Source organism: Barbus barbus (genome assembly GCF_936440315.1).
Source record: "Barbus barbus genome assembly, chromosome: 21".
NCBI classification, from domain to species: domain Eukaryota; kingdom Metazoa; phylum Chordata; class Actinopteri; order Cypriniformes; family Cyprinidae; genus Barbus; species Barbus barbus.
Genome location: NC_136749.1, coordinates 29392774 through 29416382, shown reverse-complemented (window position 1 = coordinate 29416382; position 23609 = coordinate 29392774). Strand labels below are relative to the sequence as shown.

The 23609-nt window shown below is 36.5% G+C and overlaps 3 protein-coding genes across 8 annotated transcripts in view; 2 read left to right on the top strand and 1 right to left on the bottom strand.

The window, feature by feature from the left end:
• The first annotated feature begins 1222 nt into the window (after positions 1-1222).
• LOC306887545 (antizyme inhibitor 1-like) lies at positions 1223-12590 on the top strand. 2 transcript variants are annotated; one of them, XM_079445373.1, is made up of 12 exons: positions 1223-1446; positions 3273-3394; positions 3925-4110; positions 4204-4377; positions 4547-4719; positions 5058-5192; positions 6057-6138; positions 6296-6370; positions 6485-6650; positions 9627-9745; positions 10607-10821; positions 10911-12590. In XM_079445373.1, the coding sequence occupies exons 3-12, from the start codon at positions 3982-3984 to the stop codon at positions 11023-11025; spliced, it is 1383 nt and encodes a 460-aa protein (XP_079301499.1). In that variant the 5' UTR covers positions 1223-1446; positions 3273-3394; positions 3925-3981; the 3' UTR covers positions 11026-12590. The 2 variants fall into 2 exon arrangements, with proteins under 2 accessions (XP_079301499.1, XP_079301498.1); XM_079445372.1 differs by lacking the exon at positions 1223-1446 and adding an exon at positions 2203-2403.
• Positions 12591-18357, bottom strand: klf10 (Kruppel like factor 10). Of its 2 annotated transcripts, none has more exons than XM_079445374.1 (4): positions 18275-18357; positions 17435-17599; positions 15246-15699; positions 12591-13777 (listed from the first exon to the last, which is right to left on the bottom strand). In XM_079445374.1, exons 1-4 carry the CDS (start codon positions 18293-18295, stop codon positions 13503-13505), a joined length of 915 nt encoding a protein of 304 aa, XP_079301500.1. In that variant the 5' UTR covers positions 18296-18357; the 3' UTR covers positions 12591-13502. The 2 variants fall into 2 exon arrangements, with proteins under 2 accessions (XP_079301500.1, XP_079301501.1); XM_079445375.1 differs by having other exon boundaries at positions 13368-13777; positions 17435-17596; positions 18275-18342.
• A 3820-nt stretch (positions 18358-22177) lies between these two features.
• LOC306887710 (E3 ubiquitin-protein ligase UBR5-like) overlaps positions 22178-23609 on the top strand; it is a 52616-nt gene continuing 51184 nt past the window's right edge. For all 4 annotated transcript variants that reach the window (XM_079445681.1, XM_079445680.1, XM_079445679.1 and 1 more), the window contains exon 1: positions 22178-22389. In XM_079445681.1, the coding sequence (XP_079301807.1) occupies positions 22328-22389 (62 nt within the window). In that variant the 5' untranslated portion in view covers positions 22178-22327. The remainder of the gene's footprint in view (positions 22390-23609) is intronic.

Here is a 23609-nt window from a genome sequence, read left to right as displayed (position 1 = left end):
CATTATACCAAGAACAATGGTTATCAAACAGCACCGTTCACTCCGAGCTGCTGTAGATGTTATGTTAGATTAGATGCCATGCGCTCATTTATAGTCAAGAGGGAGTCGGCACAAAACTCGGAACTGCTTTTGTGTGCTGCAAAAGAGAAACTTTCACTGACAACATTGATGTAAAACAAACAGAGCTATTGTGAAGCTCAATTGGCTCATTTGACATTCTGATGAAACTATTTTTGGACTCAGCAAATGGAGAAAAGGGAACTATATACACAAAAGAGGAATTTGTGTCTGGAACATATCGTGGCACAGAAATGTTTAGGTTGACTCTTCATAGGAACAGATTTGGAGAAATGTAGCATTTCATTACGTGCTCACCAGTGGATGCTCTGCAGTGAATGGGTGCCGTCAGTCCAAACAGCTGATAAAAACATCACAATAATCCACACAACTCCAGTCCATCAGTTAACATCTGGAGAAGACAAAAGATTAAACAAATCCATCATTAAGACTTTTTTAAACTAAAATATGAGTCCATAATCCATAATAACGCTTCCTCCAGTGAAAAAGTGGTCTGGTCTGAATCAGGAGAGAAATCTGCACAGATCAAGCACTGTTTACAAGCCAAAACAGATCGAAACAAATATGTGAGTGGATTTTGATGTGAGAGAGATGGACTTTTTCACTGGAGGAAGCGTTATTATAGATTATGGACTCATATTTTAGCCAAAAGCTGCAAGTAAAAATACCTTGATGGATTAATTTTTGACAAACATGCAGCTTTTGTCTTCTCCAGATGTTAACTGATGGACTGGAGTGGTGTGGATTATTGTGATGTTTTTATCAGATGTTTGGACTCTCATTCTGACGGCACCCATTTACTGCAGATGAGCACGTAATGAAATGCTACATTTCTCCAAATCTGATGAAGAAACAAACTCATCTACATCTTGGTAATAGTAACACTTGGTGTTACTATTTCAAACGTGCTATTTAAGTCAGCATCTTCATCAATTAGTCATTAGGTTTATCATTTACTCTACAGGATGTGGTGAATCAGAACTTTAAACAGTTTGACATCTGAAAAACTTGAGAAGAATGTCACAGAGAGAGAGTGAGAGAGAGAGAGAGAGAGAGAGAGAGAGAGAGAGAGAGAGAGAGAGAGAGAGAGAGAGAGAGAGTAAACACGCCTCCCTCTATAAACTGGATGTTAGAGTGGTCACTAGATTCATTTCATCAGAAACTGGACACTGAAGCAGCAGCTCATCTATATGAAGAGAGGAAGATACTGTAGAGGACATTCTGTCATTCCAGACATTAACATACAGTGCAATAAATTCAGAATTATTTATCATGTTATATCCGGAATCACGCTATAAAAGTGCAAAATGGACATTGTTCTGACAGGAAGTTTGTAGGTGAGACGATGAAGGCTCTTTGGGCATTCAGGTACGAGATGTCACTCTTCCTTCTTAATAAAAATGATGGTATTTTTAAGGTATTTGTATACTATGTAATATACTATATATTATAGTAGTCTATGCATTATACAATACAAGGAAGTTATAAAAAATAGTTCAGATAAAACGTTTTGTTATGCATATAAGTTAACCGTTTGCCATTGTTTATGCTTTGCAACTCCATGCACTTGTTAATGTATGAAGATTATCAACAATCTTGAAATAATGCATGCACATTATGTCATGTTGTCTGTATTTGTTTAAATTGTGACTTTTTGTTGTTGCATTGTTGACTTAGGCTCCTTAATTTGATTCATCCAGTGTGATTTCATTTGGAAATGTTAATTTTATTTTTGTTAATATACTCTAAAAAAACCTAAAGATTACCTCGTAGCAGATAGAAATAAGGTTGTTTAGTTTTAAACTGGCTGACTGCATTTTATTCAACACTTATAAGCTGCACTAGCATATAGATCGACTCAAAGCTAACAGAAGTGGATTACAAGAACAAAACAAAACTCTTATTTTGAGTCTGACTGTCCCGCTGCTTTCACTCTCATCAAATTATTTAAACAAAAGCCCCGCCCCTTTCACCGCATAAATTAAGCCCCGCTCCTTTCACTCGCTCATATCATTCAAACTGAAGCTCCACCCACTTTTCTACGCATTGCGGTGAACGCCCGCCCCTTTCATGCGCTTCACCGCCTAATTAACATAACAGCCCCGCCTCCTCACGCCCTTCACCACTTCATTTAAATTATCGCCCCGCCTCCTTCACGCGCTTCATCCCTCAACCTTCACAACCGTCCGAGGCTCATTGGATTGTACGCAGATATATGGCTCTAAACATTAACATTATCTCTCATATCGGTGCTCGCATTATTCTGTAAAAATTCCACCAAAAAAGAGAAGACTGTTTACCTCAAATTCTCGCGATTTCTCCCGTGTAAGTAGCTCTGGGGTTATAAGCTAACGTGTGTCTGTTAGCCTCGTGTTCATATTTGACGAAAATATTCGAGTTGTTTATTAACACTTGTCTGCTTTCAGTCTGAATTAACTCGTTATGTTTTAATGTTATTTAGATAAATAGCGTATGGCTTGAATACCGGTAATTTAGCTGCTAGCGTTAGCTGGCTAAGTGACGCTTAGCAATAAATTACAGTGTAATATAAATCTTATCGCGAATCATCACTAATAAACACTAATGATGTCAATGTCAACTGATAAACCAAGGAGTTTTTGTTAACTGCTGAAAAAAATTATATGAGAGACCTTATAGACCATCTCTATTATATGAGAGATGAAAAAACATGAGGAATTGGCGCCTCGTTAATTTCCGGTTATCTAATTTCGATATTCATTGTATAAATTAACGTTACTTATATTTATTTAGTTATGTTTTCAGAAAATAAACAGCTTGAAATTGTATGTGTAATCAGTTTAAAATTTGGTTTGAGAATGAAAAACACTTCTTATTATTAATTATTGTCATTAAAATGATATTACATCTAATTGAAGTAATATGTATTATTAATACTATGTATTTTCTAATAACAGTCTGTGTGTGTGTGTGTGCATATTTTCCCCATTCTTTGTGTATACTTAATATAAAGTGTCCTTGGAATATATTAGGAAAAGTGTGTGTAAATAAATAAAAAATAGCTTTGAAAAGTTTTTCTGTTTCTTCATCCATACAGCTTAAAAGCATCAGTATATATATTATATACTTTAACAGTGCCGCTGATTGTTCTACTCTAGTTATTGTTTTCTATTCTTTGACACACCCTCATTTCTGATTTTTATGGTCTTTTGCAGGTGCACGTGAACTACGAGAACAGCTTAGGGACTTGTGTCTACCGTGAGCAGTTCGATTTCAACGCAGAGCCCCCTTGGGATCCTAGCTGATAGCTGGAGAGGTCGACCTCTGACCTGTCCCTGTAGGTTGACATTGCTGTATCCTCACTTATGGTGTGCTACTGTATACATGCATGAGGAAGTTCTGATTTGCCCACCCTTACTAAGCAGATTCAGTCTGTAGCTGTTTTTAGACCTGCTTTGAGAATGGATGGCCGAGGTCAGTGACTCTTCTGACCTGCTGCTCTGATCGATGTGCACTGCAGGAGTCTTTCTGCTGCGACGTCTAACATGACATTGAATGTGTCATACCTATTTGTACAGTTTAAATAACCTAGAATACAAAAGAGCAATAAATATAGATGCAATTCACACAATGAAACAATGATGCCTTTCAAAATCACACTTTCAAAGCAAATCCATTAATATCAAAATATATGCTTATTGTTTCATATAATAAGGTAGATATTTTTCAATCTTTTAATATGTAAATAAAACATCTCTATTTAATTAAATAAATGACTGAAAATCTTATGACTGTAATTGCTTATGCCCTATAATTTACATAAGCTTGAATTTACTGATTTTTTTTCCGCATGTCTTGTGTTTACAGTGGATATCGCTAGGACCCAAGAGCTCTGAAGGTTCTCATAAATAGGTGACCTGCTTTATGCCAGTCATCAGATTACGGATGAGTATGAAGGGAACTCTGGATGAACCGCGCTTTTCTGTTGAGCTGCTGGAAGAAAGCGCAGCTCTCCGAGATGTGATCGATAAACACATCCACGATCAAACTCTTGTAAGTATAAAAAGGGAATTCTGCTTTATTGCTTCATTTATTGTGCCTTTTCTTGTTATACCAAAGCATGACGTGAGTTGTTTTTTCCTTTAGGCACTGAAGAGTGCATTTTTTGTTGCTGACCTGGGGGTGATTGTGCAGCAGCAAGTTCTCTGGAGAACTAAAATGGACCAGATTCGGCCTTTCTACACACTCAAGAGCAACAGCAGCCCTGTGGTCGTTGAAATCTTGGCTGCCCTCGGAACTGGCTTTGTTTGTTCAAACAAAGTAAATATAAATATCTCCTCTCTCGCTAAAACTAGACTATTCATTGTCCTAAAATAACAGTCTGGTTCTATATTTGTGTCTGTCTTAAAACTATTTTTGAAATGTATTATTACTTTTGTTTGCTGCTTTATGTGTGTCATCAGTATTGGCTGCTGTGCTTGTCTTTCAGCATGAGTTGGACTTAGTGAAGGGCTTTGGCGTCCTGTCTCAGGACATCATTCTTGGCGGCACGTGTAAACAACTCTCCCATATCAAATACGCAGCCAAACACAACATCCCCCTCCTGGTTTGCGATAATGAGGTGGAGCTGAGGAAGATTGCACGATGCCATCCCAAAGCAAAGTGAGTTATGTCGTCACACTGCAGTGACTAGGCTTATCACAATGCAAACATATGTAAAATAATAAAGTGAAATATCACAGTAGGGGTGGGAATCTTTAGAAACCTCACAATCCAATTCAGATTCTGGGAATCAAGATCCAATTATATATGTGTATATAATATCACAAGCAAAAAGTGCTTTTACCATCTAAACATTTTCCAGACAAGGGCAGTGAGAGATTTTTCTCTGTGTTATTGCTGTTTGATAATCACTGATGATAGACAGCAGCAGCTTTAATAGGCTGCATTCACACTAATGCACTGGATTCTTCTCTTCTTGAACTGGTTTTCTGCAACAGGGTGTTGCTGCTGTTGACATCGGAGAGCTGCTGCGACCGAGAGGAGACGGCCATACCGTTCGGCTCCACACTGAAGGACTGCAGACATCTGCTGGAGTGTGCCAGAGAGCTCAGCCTGCATGTTACAGGAGTCAAGTGAGTCTCTTGAGTTTTGAGAGAATATGGAATACGAGTCATTTAGAAGTCACAGTGGCCTCAAACATTATTTGGACATCACAATTTCTGATGTCATAGTAGGGGCATGCAATATGTATCGTTTTTTTATTCTGTTTTGCCAATTAAAATGGTCCTAAACAAAGCAGCAGCAGAACCGTTATGCATCTCCAAGCAAAACCGTGTTTCTGAAGGAATCAGTGATCCATTCATAAAGACAGACACTTGCTTTGTTCATGAATGAATTAGCCTTTGAACAAATTGGTTTAGTAAATGGCTCACTTATTAAGACGGAGACTTGCTCCCACCTACTGGCAATTTTAGTTTAAAATATTTAAATTATTGTTTAATTTAAAAAAAAAAAAAAGCTCAATATTCAAAATCTTATTTGAAAAACATTGATCTCATAGTAATATTTATGCAATTGTAATTGCAGTGTAAATACTGCTTAATGGTGTTTCAGATGCAGCTTCTGTGCCATTTCTGTGATGGAAAAATGGATTTTGTTGATATTGATTTCTTTTGATTGGTAACAGTCAATAGCTTAGTCTTATTCTAATTGAATTTATTGTTTAAATGGAAAGATTTGACACAAAAGATGATGCATAGATCTAATAAGGATAGAAAATGCCCTTATAAAAGTAAAATTGCCTCTGGAAATTAGTTTAAGGGTAAATTGAGTTCGATGTGATGCATTAGATATTAAAGCTTGTGAGTATGGAAGTAATGATCGAGCTATTCTCAGAACTAACTTTTTTTTTATTTTTTTTTATGATTCATGCATGGTTACGCCAAGGACATTTATGCAGGAAGTGAATGAGTTTTAATTTCATGCTTTACTCACAGATTCAACGTTCCCAGTTGTTGTCAGGATGCACAAGCGTTCTCTCATGCTGTTTCTGATGCTCGCTGTGTCTTTGATATGGGGGTGAGTCATCGCTCATGCAGTCATGGATCGAATTCTGATCTGATTGTGCCATGAGTTTCCCTACCTAACCCCGAGGGAATGATCTTTATTTATCTAAATGTCACTTTCAGTATTTATTTCCCCCTTGGTAACGTGTTATAAATGAATTTGATCTTAGGAGGAGCTCGGCTTTAAGATGAGTATTCTGGATGTCGGCGGTGGCTTTGATGGAAGTGAGGTGCAGTTAGACAAGGTACTGTATTCTACTGTACATTTATAAGATTGTTTTTGCATTTCTATGTAATGCATTTTCTATGTAATTGTTTTTGCATTTCCCCTGAGCTTCTGATGTTGTTTTTATGTGCAGGTCAACCAGATGCTGAAACCCATGCTGGACATGTATTTTCCTCTCTCGACCGGCTTGACGATCATCGCTGAACCCGGAGCTTATTATGTGTCATCTGCCTTCACGCTGGCCGTGAATATAATCGCCAAGAAAACAGTGGCTTGTGATTTCAGTGGTCAACCACACAGTGAGTGCTAGTCATCATATGTTCATAATTATATATTTGTGTGTTTGTATGTATGTATGTATACTAGGGATGTAACGGTATGAAAATTTCTCATCACGATTATAGTGACCAAAATTATCACGGTTATCAGTATTATCACGGTATTGTTAAAATGTGCTGGAGATGTTCAAAAAGTACCGAAACATAAATCACTTCACCAAGTTTCATACTTAAAAATCAACAAACAGCAAATAAAATGACTTTTTGTTTGCATAATCACTAAAACAATAACATTACCAATGAGGTCTGGATTTTAAATGACAACTTGACTGACACCAGTTTAATAGCATGTTCAAATAAATAATGTAAATGTTCAAATAAAGCTTTGAAAAAGTTTAACATAAAGGTAGACCACACATTTCAGCCTTTAAAGAAAAGGGTTAAATTAAAATGATAATTAATAAATGATTATATGTATTTTATCTGCTCCATAAATAATTCTATATAGCATATCTGAATTGTTTAAATGTACATAAGTTTGTTTTTCATCAACCGGTTAAAATTTACAGCAGGTCATGCAAATTTGGTCAATTTTTTGGCCAGACAGAAACTGCACACAGACTGAATGTAAATAAGTGTCTGTAAATCCACTCTCTGGCAGCAGGTGGCGCTTTATACGGAAAAGCTGAATTACAGCTGATTCCTGTGAACTCCGCGAACACTTCCTTTAGGTATTACATGGAGCGAAGATGAGAACAAAATGCCATCAAATCGTTTCTGAAGACAGTCCGAACCTTCAGAGGTACATTCATATAATTAATTCATTGATAGATTAATTTGTATAATTCCCTTAGCACTCTTTTAAAACCTCCCAGCTTTTCCGCCCTATTTTCACTCAGAACGAAACTACTGTGCTGCCGTGCGCTCGTGACACTGTTACACTCTGCTTTATGCTGGACAGTATTTATTTATCGCGAGTTGTTTAAATCACGGTAATCGAATACGGTTTTAATGATAATTAAAATATGAAACGGTAATACTAACCGCGGGAAATTTTATCATGATTTATCGTCAAACCGGTAATCGTTACATCCCTAATGTATACATATATACATATATATATTTCCTTCGGAGCAGAGAGCGCGACCTGGAGGGCAAAACATCCATAGAACTGCTGCACAAGCATGTCAAGTTTTCATCTGTTTCCCAGCCGCAAATATTTAGATCACCTCTCAAAAGAATAAAACATTTGCAATGTTTTTGGCCATTTGCAATCCATATTAAGCATCCGCGGCAATATTTCAATCATAAACCGTGTGACAAAACGTTGTAAAAACACTTAAAGTGCCTTAATATATTTAAAACAGTAATATTAAAAGATAAAATTCCGTAATCGCCACATTAATGATGCATGTTTTACATGGGCAAGCAGATGAGGCCAGGAACATGAATGCAGTCCGCTTAACGGTTCAGTGTTTTCCTTCTAATGGTTTTCTATGGGAAGCCATTTAATGTGAAACTTTGCACATTGTGTTTATATCTGAAGTGAAGTGACATACTGCCAAGTATGGTGACCCATACTCGGAATTCGTGCTCTGCGTGTATCCCATCCAACGCACACACACACAGCAGTGAACACACACACCGTGAACACACACCCGGAGCAGTGGGCAGCCATTTTATGCTGCGGCGCCCGGGGAGCAGTTGGGGGTTCGGTGCCTTGCTCAAGGGCACCTCAGTCGTGGTATTGAGGGTGGAGAGAGCGCTGTACATTCACTCCCCCCACCTACAATCCCTGCCGGCCGGGGACTCGAACCCGCAACCTTTCGATTACGAGTCCGACTCTCTAACCATTAGGCCACGACTTCCTCTTGCCTATAATAATAATAATAAGGTGTCCACTGAATCTCGCCTTTTAATATCTGCATTTTACTACATTATTACTTAATGCAATCTGCGTAAAAATAGCTGGTGGTCAGTGGAGCAAAGCTTCGTTTTGCCCGCCAGGTGGGTGTTCCTATAAGGGTGTGACGTCACGTGAAAACGATCAATACGCCCAGCACCGCTCGCTCAACCCAAAATGCACTTTGGTAATTTTCTAGTTCAAGAATCTGTGGAATAAGCAGTAGTTTGTCTAATGTTTCTAAAAGTAAATTCTAAAATCCTTTAAAGACTGACAGACATTTTTATAGACCGCATTTCCCCGCAGTTTTGTTTTTTTAGAAAGTGTGTTTCTTTTATTAACGCAACTAAATAATTCTTTATGTGCATTTCATCTTTTGTGTGCTTTTCATGGGCCTGATAAGCAAGGTGTGTATGGCGTTTATAGTGTCAAATCTCGCGCATATAAAAACAAGACGCGCACATGATATGAGCGCATTTATTTCATCTTGTGTGCATGTTTTGAATGTTCTGTTGCACAATAACTGAAGCTGTGTTTTCATGGAAATAAAGTAGGCCTAATGAAAATCAAATATAGCCTACTTTTTTCAGTTATTACATTTTTTAGGAAGGTTTGCCAAGTGGCTTCATTAATAATTTTAATTTAATACATTTAAATTAATTAAATTAATTTGAAAAAGTGCAAGCTGAACGTCACCCTAGAACATTGCCGTTACAAATTTCATTATAAACAGGGAAAAAAACACAATTAGGCCTTCCAGAGAAATGTTATGCCTGAGCGGGATTTGGTTTACCGGTGAGCGTGAGTGGAACATTAGCGGAGCGTATGGTTTGGTCGTGAGCGACTGAGCGGAGCACACACCCACAAAGCGTCACGCCGCTCCGCTTCGCTCACATGCTCTGATATATTTTTATATATATATATATATATATATATATATATATATATATATACAAATTTTATATTACATATACTTGTTATATAAAATTTTATTTTGCAATATTGCCCAGCCTTACTGTACATATTAAACAAAATCCTACTGCATGTCTAATAGGTGATGCACTGATTATACAGTGTTTACTGTGTTTTTTCAGAAGCACTGTCTGCAAACGATGAGCCTGAGTTTCTCTACTACATGAACGATGGGGTTTATGGGTCTTTTGCCAATAAGCTGCTGTGTGAAGATGCAATATCGATGCCTTTGGCACACAAGGTAAATATTTCTATTTTTCTCAAAAAAAAAAAAAAAAATTAGTAATGTGACCTTGATCTAATGCACTGGTCTCAAACTCAATTCCTGGAGGGCCACAGCTCTGCACAGTTTAGTTCCAACCCTAATCAAACACGCCTGATCTAGCTAATCAAGCTCTTCAGGATCACTAGAAATTTCCAAGCAGGTGTGATTTGGAGCTAAACTGTGCAGAGCTGCGGCCCTCCAGGAATTGAGTTTGAGACCAATTCTCTAATGTATAAACATCAGCAAACATTTACGGATATTTTTTTTTTAATATGCATGAAAATACATTTCAAAATATTCACAGTATTTCATACATGCAATGGTTTTAGGAGATCTGTTTAAAAGTGAACGTGTTAATAATTACTAAACTGAAATTCATTTTGATGTTGTTTTTTTGTCAGTGAGTTTTACATTTCTAAGAAAGATTTTTAAATATGAAAGATGTGAAACGTCCACGTTAAATAGTAAAAAAAATGTGTAAATGGATAATACTTCACTAAAGCTCAAAAAATATAACTCCCAACAAATAGATAAGTTTGCATACATAATAGTAGAAAAGTTGCTCACAATATGCTTTTATTCAGAGGCCAAAACACCAGTGTGACACTGACGATGAGAACTGAAAATAGTCCTTGTCTGTGCACGGAGCACTTTTCTGGCCTCTGAATAAAAGCACATTGTAAGATAGTGTTCTCAATTATGTGTGTGAGCTTCTCTACTTGTTGGACTAAAAAAAAGATTTTAAAAGATTTGAACGTCATCTTTTGTGATTGAGCCCATCACAGGCTGTCTAAGCCGATGCTCTCAGTGATCATGTGTAATGTGGGGTTTTGTCAGGAGGTGAGCTCAGAAGAGCCGCTGTTCTCCAGCAGTCTGTGGGGTCCGTCTGCTGATGATCTGGATCAGGTGATGGAGCGATGTCTGCTGCCGGAGCTCAGTGTCGGAGACTGGCTGCTTTTCAGCGACGCTGGGGCCAACGGTCTGGGGGCCACATTCATGAACGGAGAGGAACACAAACCGCCCGTCTTCTACAGCATCACTGAGCGCGACTGGTACGGAGTGAATCTTGGATGTCGCTGTACGTGGTATTTCAAACCTGGTGCATTTGTTTTGCTTTTTAATCAGTTTTTCCTCTCTGTAGGCAAGAGCTTCATAATTGTGGCATCACTTTGGATGTGAGGATGAAGAATTTCTCTCTGGTACCATGTTGCCTGCAGCCAAACATAACCAAGGCATCCATTTCCACCCCAGCGTAACATAAAGCCACTTATTAATGTCATTATTTAGACTGACTTTAAGCACTTAAGAACCTGGACTCTTCTAAGAAGCTTCAGTCGCTTTGAAAAAGTTTGGCTGGGACCAGAGCTGGAGAAGTGTTATTGACCAGAGCAACTTCATAACCATCACAACTGATGGATACACAGCAAATAGGTGCGATTAGCTTTAACAAATGGGCCTGTTGGCGTTTACAGATACAATTAATTATATTTAAGTCTGTTTATATATACCCATATAGTATTCTAATGGAATCAGTCATGTACCCAGCAGGGGACGTTATTTATTAAAGCTCGAGTCTAGTTTCATGACATCATCAGATGCTTTTAAAGAAACATGCACTTGTTTTTTGCTATTTGTATTAAGAATATCATGTTTAAACTGGAAAATTGTGATCTTTGTCCTGTTTGAACTGTTGCAGGAATAGTTCAGCAGACCACTGTGGTATGTTTTTGTGGACAAAATACAATGGAAACTTTGTAAACTGTTGGAAATCTTAGGCCTAAAATGCACTTTAAAGGTGTAGTTTACCCAAAAATGAAAATTTGCTGCAAATGTACTCAACTGAGATATAAATGAGTTTGTTTCTTCATCAGGTTTGGAGAAATGTGTCGCTGCATCAGTGTCTCACTACTGGATGCTCTGCAGTGAATGGGTGCCGTCAGAATGAGAATCCAAACAGCTGATAAAAACATCACAATAATCCACACCACTCCAGTCCATCAGTTAATATCTGGAGAAGACAAAAGCTGAAACAAATCCATCATTAAGTCGTTTTGATTTCTCTCTTGATTCAGATAAAAACAACCTTTTCAATGGAGGAAGCGTTATTATGCATAGAGGACTCATATTTTAGCCAGAAGAAACAGTTGAAAGTTAAAAACATCTTAATGTTGAGCTGCAGGCATGTGGATTATTGTGATGTTTTTGTCAGCTGTTTGCACTCTCATTCTGACGGCACCCATTCACTGCAGAGGATTCATTGCTGAGCAAGTGGTGCAATGCTTTTGAACTATTCCTTTGATGCAAGTATGAAAATGCAGACACTAAGTGCAAGCGTCTGGTCTAGTTGTACATATTTGTACATGCTTGCATTGCCATGACGAGCAAGTTCTTGCATTTAAATGAAAAGATGACGTGTGTGGCTGCATTTTGTAATGCAGTAATGCACAAAATTGGGAAGTTTCTGCTTTCACATACTTTTGTTTGTTTCAGGTCTTTTCTAAGCAGTAGCCTATTCGTGCTGAGCATTATTTCAGCATTACACACGTGTGTTTTGTCCAGGACGGTATTGTGCAAGTATGAGAATGTGTTGAAGACGGCTGGAGCAAGTGCTGCTGGTTGAAGTGATAGGAAGCTGTTATATTGCCCTTTACCTGCAAGATCCAGGCAAGTGAAAGCAATGAACTGTGCAACACTGAACAGGAATTAGACAAATGAAATGTTTGTTCAGTGTCAGAGCATAAACTATGGACTGTTTGCTGTTTACAGCATTTACCTTTTCTTGAAGTTTTGCCGTCAATAAAATGGTATTAATGGCCTTGTGGATTCATTTTGCATTTTAATGTCTGGGACAACATTGCCTTTACTGTGAGAGTTCACAATTAAAAATGAGTGAGCAAACAAAACCCTTGGTTTTGGTTTGGAATTGGTTACTGAATCTAAAGCCCATATTTTTTTCATAGTAATGAAAAAAGTGATTTAAAAAAAAAAAAAAGGCTTGTTTGTTTATATATGCAAAAAAACAGTTCAATCTGATGTCAGTCCTTTTAGATATAACATTTTTTTTTTATATATATATAAATTTCAACATTTACTAAGATAACACTGATAATAAGAAATGTTTCTTGAGCAGCAAATCCACATATAAGAATGATTTGTGAAGTAATATTGTGAAATATTACAATTTAAAATAACTTTTCTATGTGAATATATTGTAAAATGTAATTTATTCATTACTCCAGTCTTTAGTGTCACAAGATCCTAAAGATCTGAAATATTTCTTTCAAATAAATGCTGTCCTTTTGAGTTTTCTCTTCATCTGTGAATCCTGAAAAATAAAATATATCACGGTTTCCACAAAAATATTGGGCAGCACAACTGTTTTCAACATTGATAATAATCAGAAATGTTTCTTGAGCAGTAAATCAGCATATTATGATTTCTGAAGATCATGTGACACTGAAGACTGGAGTAATGATGCTGAAAATACAGCGCTGCATCACAGAAATAAATTACAGTTTACAATATATTGAAATAGAAAACAGCTGTTTAAAATTGTAATATTTCACAATTATACTATTTTTACTGTATTTTTTATTAAATAAATGCAGCCTGGGTGAGCAGAAAAGACTAATTTCAAAAACATAAAAAAATCCTGATGATTCCAAACTTTGGAGCAGTAGTGTGTATGTGTATATATAACAGTTAAAGGAGTCCAGGTGTGACGGACTCTCTGTCAGCTCTTGGTTTTAGGTGCCAGAGGCTGCAGGTGACAGACAGCACTGATGGTGTTCAGACGGTAAACCTCCTTCTGCCACGCCGGCGTTCTCCTGGTCGTTAGATGGCGGCGCATGTGTTTTGCCAGGTGGTCGCTGCGCACAAAGCGGCTGTGGCAAACGGGGCAGGAGAAACGCTTCTCTCCTGTGTGCGTGCGGCGATGACGAGACAGTTCATCAGACCTGGCAAAACGCCGCAAGCAGCCATCCCAGCAGCACCGGAACGGCTTCTCACCTGTTGGAGCAAATGGAAACCCAAACTTCACTATGAGGTTTCACTTTATGGGGTTTCTGTGGGTCTTTGCCATTTCACAAAATAAGGTGTTTTCATTTAATTGTCTTAAATTTAAGCAGAAAGTCTTAAATTCATAAAGACATGGCGTTAGATGTATGCGCCACAAAACCAGTCATAAGGGTCAATTTTTTTAAATTGAGTTCTGAAAGCAGAATAAATAATCTTTCCATTGATGTATGGTTTGTTATGATAGGACAATATTTGTCTGAGATACAACTATTTGAAAATCTAAATATTGAGAAAATCACCTTTAAAGTTGTTCAAATTAAGTTTTAGCAATGCATATTACTAATCAAGAATTAAGTTTTGATATTTACAGTAGGAAATTTACAAAATATCTTCATGGAACACGATCTTTACTTAATATCCTAATGATTTTTGGCATAAAAGGATAATTTTGACCCATACAATGTATTCTTGGCTATTGATACAAATATACCTGTGTTACTCATGACTGCTTTTGTGCTGCAGGGACACACACACACACACACACATATATATAGATATATCCCTCTGTATTATTTTCCAATACAAATATCAAAAATGATATGAAGTCTAGTTTTCTGTGAAACAGAACAAAATTGAGTATGCTTGAAACAGGAACAAATATCTGTTAATGAGGAATGAAAACTTTTGGCAGATATTTGATCTTATTTTAATCATAAACTCATTTCATTCTGACCAATTTCTGAGAAAACAAGACTTCTTATCTTATGTCAATTTGCTTCAAGTAAATGCATCTTGATTTAAGAATCTTTAGACTTTTGAGCATCATTGTGACCAGAAGGTCTACTGGCAGGGTTATTATAGTTAGCTAAAACCAGAAAAATAATAATAAAATAATGCAAATGTAAACTGAACTGAATATATAAAAAATTAATTTCATGTAGTTGCCAAGACAACTTATCTCATTTTAGTTTAGTTTAAATTAAAGTGCTAAAATAACTGAAACTAATAAATAAAAAACTATATAAACATATTTAAAGAAAAAAATTAAAGACTAATAAAATTCTCCAAAACACACATAAAATGTAAACTTAAAGTGAAAAAAACCCCTAAATAATTCATTCAAAAAAAATAAAAATAAATAAATCTAATAGGATATCAATGATACTGTGTTTGGGAGCCGAGGTATTTAATATTTATTTTATTTCATATTTATTTAGTTTTTATATGTAAATAAATTAAAAAGTTGTATTTTCAAACTCTGAAGTGTTTCCAATACTCATAGTGTAGACATTGACATTTAGAAAATATATTGATGCATTGTGTTTCCTTCTATTTATTCCTTAAATTTTCTTCCTTCATAAACCTGCAGAAACTCTACATTATGTCCAGTGTAAAATCAGTGATCTAGATCACGCAAACACTAAACATGCAAATGTATGAGAAGCATGGTCCTCTGTACCTGTGTGTGTTCTCAGGTGTGCTTTAAGGTGGGAGCTTTTGAAGTATGTTTTCCCGCAGTCGGGATGAGTGCAGACGTGATCGCGGGGCCGTGACGGGACGGCTCTGTTTGCGGACGAGTCATGGGCTGGAGCGGGAGCGATGGCGGTAAACTTCAAACCACATGAAGGTGCTGTGGCTGTTTGTTTAGGGGGCAGAATCACCACGACTGAAGCTTTGGCCACAAACAGCACAGGGCTGGAGCTTGCAGAGGTCACTGGAAGCATCTGGAAGACTGAGAGTGAATCAGACACCGCTGCAGCAGGGGCTGATGGGGGATGACGGTTCATGTCTGCGTCTGACGTGTGTCGGATCACGCTGACCGCTCGAGATCTGGCCTCAGGTGAAGCCGTGACCCCTGACCCCAGGTGCGGGTCGCCGTCAGGGCTGTGCGGTGGAGTCATGCATGACCTTACCTGAAAAATACAACCAATTCATGACTGTTTTTGCTTAGAACTTAACTAAAGAAACCGGTTTGGCCAGATTACCTTATTTCAATTTATGGGTGAATCTCACAAAAACATCTTCAGGTCATATTGTGCCATTAATTTCATGCTTCTCTCGTTATTGTAACCTTGATGTTTTAGTTTTGGCTAATTAGATAACTGAAATGCAGTCCTTTTATTACTGTATTTGCCATATTACTATACTATAATGGCTTTACGACATAAGTACATATTTCACTAATAGATCTCACCATTTCCCCCCAGTTGATTCATCACAGTATATTAAGACAACTGTTTTGTATCACAAGTGCTCTGAAAAGCTAAGATTAAATATACAAATGAGGCATCTAATTAAATATGCTCTAATTTGCAAACATTTCCAGAACATAAATCTGAATATTTATCAGTGACATTTAATCACTTGGATATTGTTATAGTTTTTATTATTATTTTGAATAAGTTTTTATTTTTTCCATTTTCACTTTAGTTTTATTTATGTCTATTTATAATGTCTATAATATGACTATATATATATTTTTTTTTTCAGTTTTAGTTATTTAAGTGAATTAGATTTTTGTTGTTGTTTATTTTGTTTTATTTTATTTTATTTGAAGTAACAATGGCTTTAGTTGTAGTTACTATAATAACTCTGTTTAATGTTCAATACTTTTCTAAAAAAATCAAGGCAGTTTTATAAAAAATTATTAACATTTTGGATAAAGTCAGGATCAAAATTCTTGTTTGATTTTGTTGACATATTAGAGTTAAAGAGTTTTTAAATATCTCAGGCCGAATATATATATATATATATATATATATATATATATATATATATATATATATATATATATAAATAATATATATATATGTATTTACACACAGACACACACGCACACACAGACACACACACAGACACACACACACACACACAGACACACCCAGACAGACACAGACACACACACAGACACACCCAGACAGACACAGACACACACACAGACACACCCAGACAGACACAGACACACACACGCACACACAGACACACACACAGACACGCACACACAGACAGACACACACGCACACACAGACAGACACACACGCACACACAGACACACACACACAGACGCACACACACACAGACACACACACAGACACACGCACACACACAGACACACGCACACACACACGCACACACACACACAGACACACGCACACACACAGACACACACACACGCACACACAGACACAGACACACACGCACACACACACGCACACACAGACACACACGCACACACACACAGACACACACACACACGCAGACACAGACACACACGCACACACACACACAGACACACAAACACACACACACACAGACACACACACACACACACACACACACACAGACACACACACGCACATATATATATACATTTTGACCAAGTTTTTAGGAATAAAATGTAGGCAAATGTCTTGCCTTAATTTAAATCTTAAATTTAAATGCAGTACAAAAACATATGCATAAATACCTTACAGTTTAAATAGTATATAATTTGTTTTTACATTACAATAATGAGGTTGAGATTTACATTTGTGTTATAGTATTGAGAATTATGGAGGTATATATGCTTTTTTTTTTTTTTTTTTCATATAAATAAAACATGACCTGGATCTGTTTGTGAGAATCACCTTTATGTGCCGTCTCACTCACAAAGGTGGACTGGTGGAAATCAGCAGAGAGGGGGTCATCGCAGGCATCAGGGGACGGAGTCAAGGGCCAAAACTCCCTCTGCTGGACACTTCCAGCCTCCTGCTGCATCTTCATAGACATCAGGGCCTCCACAGCCTCTGAATATCTCCCGTCTGAATCAGGCTGCTAGATGTCACAAAAGGAAATTAAATACATTTAAGTTAAAAAAGTACATTTTTATGCTTTACATTTAAAAAAAAATATGATTTAATTAATAATATGCTTTTCATTAAACTCACAAACCCAACCTTGTTGTACAGGAATGTAATGTTTAATGCACTTCATGTTGTTAACAACAACTATATGGAATATATTTTATTTTTATATGAATATGATACAAGATTATCATATTAAAATCAATATAATAAACAAGTTAGCTCAAAAGTAATCTAAAAGTAGTCTGGTTAGTGTACCTAAATGTAATGGATTATGTAACTAACCTCAAATGCCAATTTGCATAATTTCACTAACAAATGTAATAATAATATTTGTACATAGCAGGTATATAATATGTAAATTATAATATAGCAATAATAATAGTTTTATTTTCAATACTTTAAAAAAGTAGTTTTATATATAAAAAAAATGTATCAGTATCATTATGGTCATCGTGTTTGTTTAATAATTTTTGACCAGTATTATTAAAAATCAGTTATTAAATAAATATAATAGGAAAAATAAGAAAAAGAATGCATTAAATCTGCACTTCGGGAAATTAGACGTGAAATTAATATAAAATAAAATAATATTAATAGCAGATCAAATTAAAATACAGTCTTAAATGCAGATGGTTTTACTCACACTTTTAGATATGGATGTCATACTGATGCTGCATTGTGCCTCTGGACTGGAGTCTCATTATGATCAATACTGTCTCTGTTTCTGGAACTTCGATTCATTCACATATTTCAGAAAACCGAGCTGGAGCTGAGCCGTGGAGGCCGTGCTTTCACCTCCAGCCAATCATCGACAGAGCTGTGCGGAGCGGCAGCCAATCAGGAGCGCGCATCGCTGCGTGATCAGCGGCTGATGCGCGTGGTGTGTGCGGGTGGTACACAGTGGGTCAGCTGAGTGTCCATGAGACGGATATTTAAGACGATCCCTGCTGGACCTGATCCAGCTCTGGCATTTTACTCACATGTTTTATTCACGCTTACAACAGCGACCCCTCAAAAGCCTTGGTTTTCTTCAGATCGCTGTGGAATGGCTTCCATTGCTTCATCATGGCACCATAATATAATTAAAATAATGTTAAAGCAATGTTGACCTAGTTTATACAGTAATACGCCTATTTTTGTCATGCCATGGATTCATTCTGCAGTGTATCTGAGAAGAGAGATTTACACTTTATGAATCATCTGGAGACAAAATTATTAAAAATATATACAATTTAATAATTGTATCACAAAATTTGTATATATACATATATATATATATTGATCTTATAAAATGTAAAAAGTACAAAAGTTTTTAAAGTAAAAAAAAACTTTATCACATAAATTAGTGCAGAAAAAGAGTGAGCAAGAGAGAGAATAAAATGCATTCACTTTGCAAACCTTTAGAAAATAAAAGATATTTTCCAGTATTCAGAGAAGCGCTTCATCTGTATGAGTTTTGCAATGCTGACTGTTAAGCCTTTGCATCTCCTCTCCCCCCCGTTCTTGAATATTTTGGTTGCATACTCGGTTTAGTAAGCTGTTAAATAACAGTTACCCAACAGGCCAAGATGCAGCAGACAGTCTATCAGGGACGTGGGGTTATTCTCTCTGCTGAAGCTTGTTCTGCGCAAACTCTATTCCTGATAATATTTGATGATAGTGTTAAACGACACTGGCTTCTCTCTCCAGCACTGGCGGGTCATCTGAGGCCTGGATTCCCGGACTGGACCTTTGCCCTAGATTTGTATGAGTGCATGAGCATGTGTAAATCTAGAGCACTCCCGCTGAGGCCAAATACACGACCACTCATGTACTTTACATGATTCAACCGCATAAACGTTTGATGATCTGTAGAGTTATTTTGGTGACTTGTCAGCTCACATCTTCATGTTATGATCACACAAACAACCTACGTAAAGTGTGCAGATGTTAATAAGCATGCACTGTAAAAAACCATGAACTAATCTGTGAAACAGAGCATTTAGAAACTCTGAATCAGTTAAACCATACGAGAATAAATCACTTTCCTTCAATGACTGGTTTGAAAACAACCTTCTTTTAGTCGGTCAGCTTTTTAACTCAGACTTTATAATTATTCAGATTTCTTACAGAAATATAATATCCCTGTATCTGCTGATGAATATGCTGTTGTTTTCAAAGCCATTCCCTTTTCTGTTGCAAGCTATAGATTTCCATGGGCTCTCTTCCAGAGAGAGATAACAGCAATTCCTTATGTAATACAATATTGGAATAATATTGTGGAGAATATACCTCGGGAGAACCAAAACTGTGATAACTTTTCTGAACACATTTAACTTTTGTTTCACTGAAAAAAATAAATAAAAAAATGACACAATCCTTGTTTTCCCCCTACTTTTTTCTGTCTTTTTTCTTTTCCTTTGCTTTGTTTTGTCTCTGTATGTAATTATCTGTATGTAACATACCGTTTAATAATAATAATTTAAAGAAATCAGTTAAACCATTGCACCAATGATTCTCTGTTTCGAAGCGAAACATGAAATCATGAATTATTTGATTTACATCAGAACTTGGTATAAATCAATAAATTGACTAATGTTACATAATACATCATTTTCTTTCTAGTGTGTTCCTTTATTAAGGCTAAAATCACTGAAAACTCCTTAAAGTGCCATTTTTACCTGAATTAATACATAAAAATGAGTTTTGTTGGTATGAATTTGACTATTTTAGGTTGATTCGGTGATGCTACATGATCATGTGTTTGATTTTTAATTACCATTATTTTGAGTCAATGCTCAATCATACAACAATATTGGACTGCAGATGCAGTGTTTGATCAATCAAGCGTCAGAAGCAGGAGCTGTTCACTATTTTTAGCTCCCTGAATGTTTGCAGATTCTCATCCGAGCACAAAGTGCACTAAACTCGAGCAGCCACATGATTCCCAGGATAGTATGTGATGTGTTTACAGAACGTCACTCTTTAACTCATTAAAAATAACTTGTCCACACTGACTGTCCTTGAGAGTATTGATGTCACTAATAGATGAACTCACACAGATATTTCATGCCTTTGTCCTAGAGCTAATATCTTAATATTACCAATAATAAAAAATGGTTTAATGAAATAAAATAAACAAAGAAAAGACTCATGGCATGTTTCAGTCAGATATGAATGATGAACTTTGTGTAGAAAACTGACCTTTTTAAAAACCAGTTTGTACATTTTATTTCAATGGCAATTGAAAGTGCATGACATAGGCATAATAAAGACAAATATATAATTACAAATTGTTTATTTGGTCATAAAGATTTTAGAAACTGTATTTAAGAATGATGTCAAAGATTAATTTTTGTTGGTCTTAATTTCATTCAAAAGAAAAGAGAGGTTTGGGTAAGATGAGAGCCTTTTCTTCAGTTATCTTGTAAAATAAAACAGATAAATATAATAATCCTGATGAAATGTAATTTAGAAGCAAAACCTGCCACCTGCTGGACGTTATTTGCACATGTTCCCTGGCAAATGATCTAACTGCTATTGGCATTTATTTACAGCTTTTCTATCGTATAAAAATAATTTGGGGGTGTTTTATGATTAAAATCAAAATTTAAATATTTAGATTTACTAGCTTGGCTTAACCATGTTCATATATGTTTAACTGAACTAATTTAATTGCATTTATGCATGACTGACAATTATCCATCACAAAACTGTATAATCCAAATGAATTGAAATTTTATATGTAATTCAAATACATCCATCTTCAATTTATGTGTAAAGATTTTTTGAGTGTGCTAGTGAAAATGTTCTTTAATGGTTGCATTCCCTGTGTTATATTGATATTAGAACAACAGAAAGGGTGTCAAATCTGCATTAAGAAGGTTTAAATGACCTAATTCTATCACAATTTTCAATACAAGCCAGAATCTCTTTAGAGTCTTTGCTATTATTTTAAGCATCAAGGCGTTTGTACGTTACCTGCATTTATAACATAGTTCTTGATAGCCAAATTTGATCAAATTACTTTTCGCTCTTCAAACAGGCCTAAACAGTACATTAATTTTGACATTTATCTGAGTGAATTCATGACAGTAAATTTGACATGAACATAATTTCTTAACATTGAACGCCTTTGAATCCATGCAAAGCACAGTTACAGGTGGAAAAGGTGTGTGTGAGGCAGGTGGGCATGACGTCATTGCTTTATTCCCATGGGTGCAAACATGTCTCAGGGGCTCAATCAAGTTCTAGATTTTGTGCCTCAGAAGTATGAAATGCCTGATAACTCTGGCATGGGCTTAATATCAATTCAAACTGCAAAGCAGCCAAAGAAGAGCTTCGTATCAGGACTGAATGCCGATAAGAGTCGTATATTTACTACAATGACACACACAGATCAGTCGTCGCCAACACAATGACAACACATGGGAAATGACCCATGAGCCCCGCCCTCTTCCCTGCCTTTATCCCCTCCAACCAATCCGCTTCGCCGACACATGCGGGCTCTGAACCAATCAGCGTCGCCGTTACACGCGCATCCTCCCCAACAGACCCAAAGAAGCTTAAACAGAGTTAAGATGGCGGCATGTGGATGAGGAGGTTGTATATTTCAGCTCTTCGGTTGCTTTCGGCGAAGAAAACATACATTCTCAAACATAACCCCTAAAGAAAAGAGACAAGCCCCCCACAAAATCATTTACCCGGGACCGAACCCATGACGTCCATTCACTTCGTGGTTCACCCGTTACCCGGGACCGAAGACCAGCTAAATGACAGGTATTTATAAGAAAGAAGCGGTTTGCGATCTGTATTTACCTCAGGAGGAGGTGAAAGCGCATTCAAAGATTGTAGAGAAAATATCTGGGGTATTTTATGCCTGCTGCAAACGCTCAAGGTTGGACATTTGGGTCTAAAAATAACGAGGCCCTTCTGACTTGAGACACAATGCGGGTTGGGGGATGGGGAGCTGAAAAGAGAGGGAACTGCGATAAATTTAGGCCTTTACACGTCAAATAAAGACTTTTATTTTAAATATACGATTTATTTATTACATTTAACTCGTGTTTATTATGATACGCCGATTGAATGCGAAGAGAATTGCAGAATAAAAATCCTCTCAGGTTAGCCGGTTAGCTTTTAGCACTGCGAGAGCTCATCCGTTTAATTCATTTATCTTTATAAAGTTGGTGGAAATCACATCACAACTAGTGTGAAATGTGTTTTGACGTTTCTGTGTTATTTCATATTATCCAGGGCTGGACTATTAATTTTAACAGTCGTCTATAAACGTGAAGACACGATCTTTTGAACCGAAGATGGTTTAGATAAACAATTGCAATGTTATGCTTTGGTTACTTCTTTTTTCATGTCGTAAAAATCCAATTCCAAAAGCTGTAATATAACCATAGTCTCTTTTAGTGACTCCACATTTCTTTAAATGTTATAAACAAACTAAATGTGGTCAAAATGGTTGCAGATAGTTGGTGATGGAGGTGGTTATGTCTGGTGACAGCTGCATCAGGAGTCCGTGGCTAGTAACATTGAAAGCATCTTTGGACAAAATGGGTGTCTCTTTGCCTTCTCCTGTTGGCTAAAGAAGGTTTTAAAGCTGTGTGTTGGGTTTTTCCCACTGTAGTTCACCCAAATCCCTTAAAATGCGTATTTTGTCATGGATACCATGACATACCAACCATCAGAGGAAGCCATCAAAGAAAGGGTGACACGGATAAATCATCACAAAGTTATAGTTTTTTTTGTTGTATTTTGACACTAGAATAAGGCATGTTTATTATATATATGTATATGCATTGAGTACTTAATGCTAATATGCTGCAAATTTTTGTTCAGCATTTTAAAAATTCACATTTGATTTCAGCTGTGTCTAATATTTTATAAAGTGTTTTGTATAATTTAAAATGTTATGGATTATGAAGTTTATTCATTCTTTTTTTGGTTGTGATAGTGTCCACATTCACACTGATGTTTTTAGGAAGCCA

Coding starts and splice junctions, on each gene's coding strand:
- LOC306887545 (XM_079445373.1), top strand. CDS start 3,982: ATGCCAGTCATCAGATTACGGATGAGTATGAAGGGAACTCTGGATGAA. Junction 9,746..10,606: donor CGATGCCTTTGGCACACAAG/GTAAATATTTCT, acceptor GGGTTTTGTCAG/GAGGTGAGCTCAGAAGAGCC. Junction 10,822..10,910: donor AGCATCACTGAGCGCGACTG/GTACGGAGTGAA, acceptor TCCTCTCTGTAG/GCAAGAGCTTCATAATTGTG.
- klf10 (XM_079445374.1), bottom strand. CDS start 18,295: ATGACATCCATATCTAAAAGT. Junction 15,700..17,434: donor ATTTCCACCAGTCCACCTTT/GTGAGTGAGACG, acceptor TGTATTTTTCAG/GTAAGGTCATGCATGACTCC. Junction 13,778..15,245: donor ACACCTGAGAACACACACAG/GTACAGAGGACC, acceptor TTGCTCCAACAG/GTGAGAAGCCGTTCCGGTGC.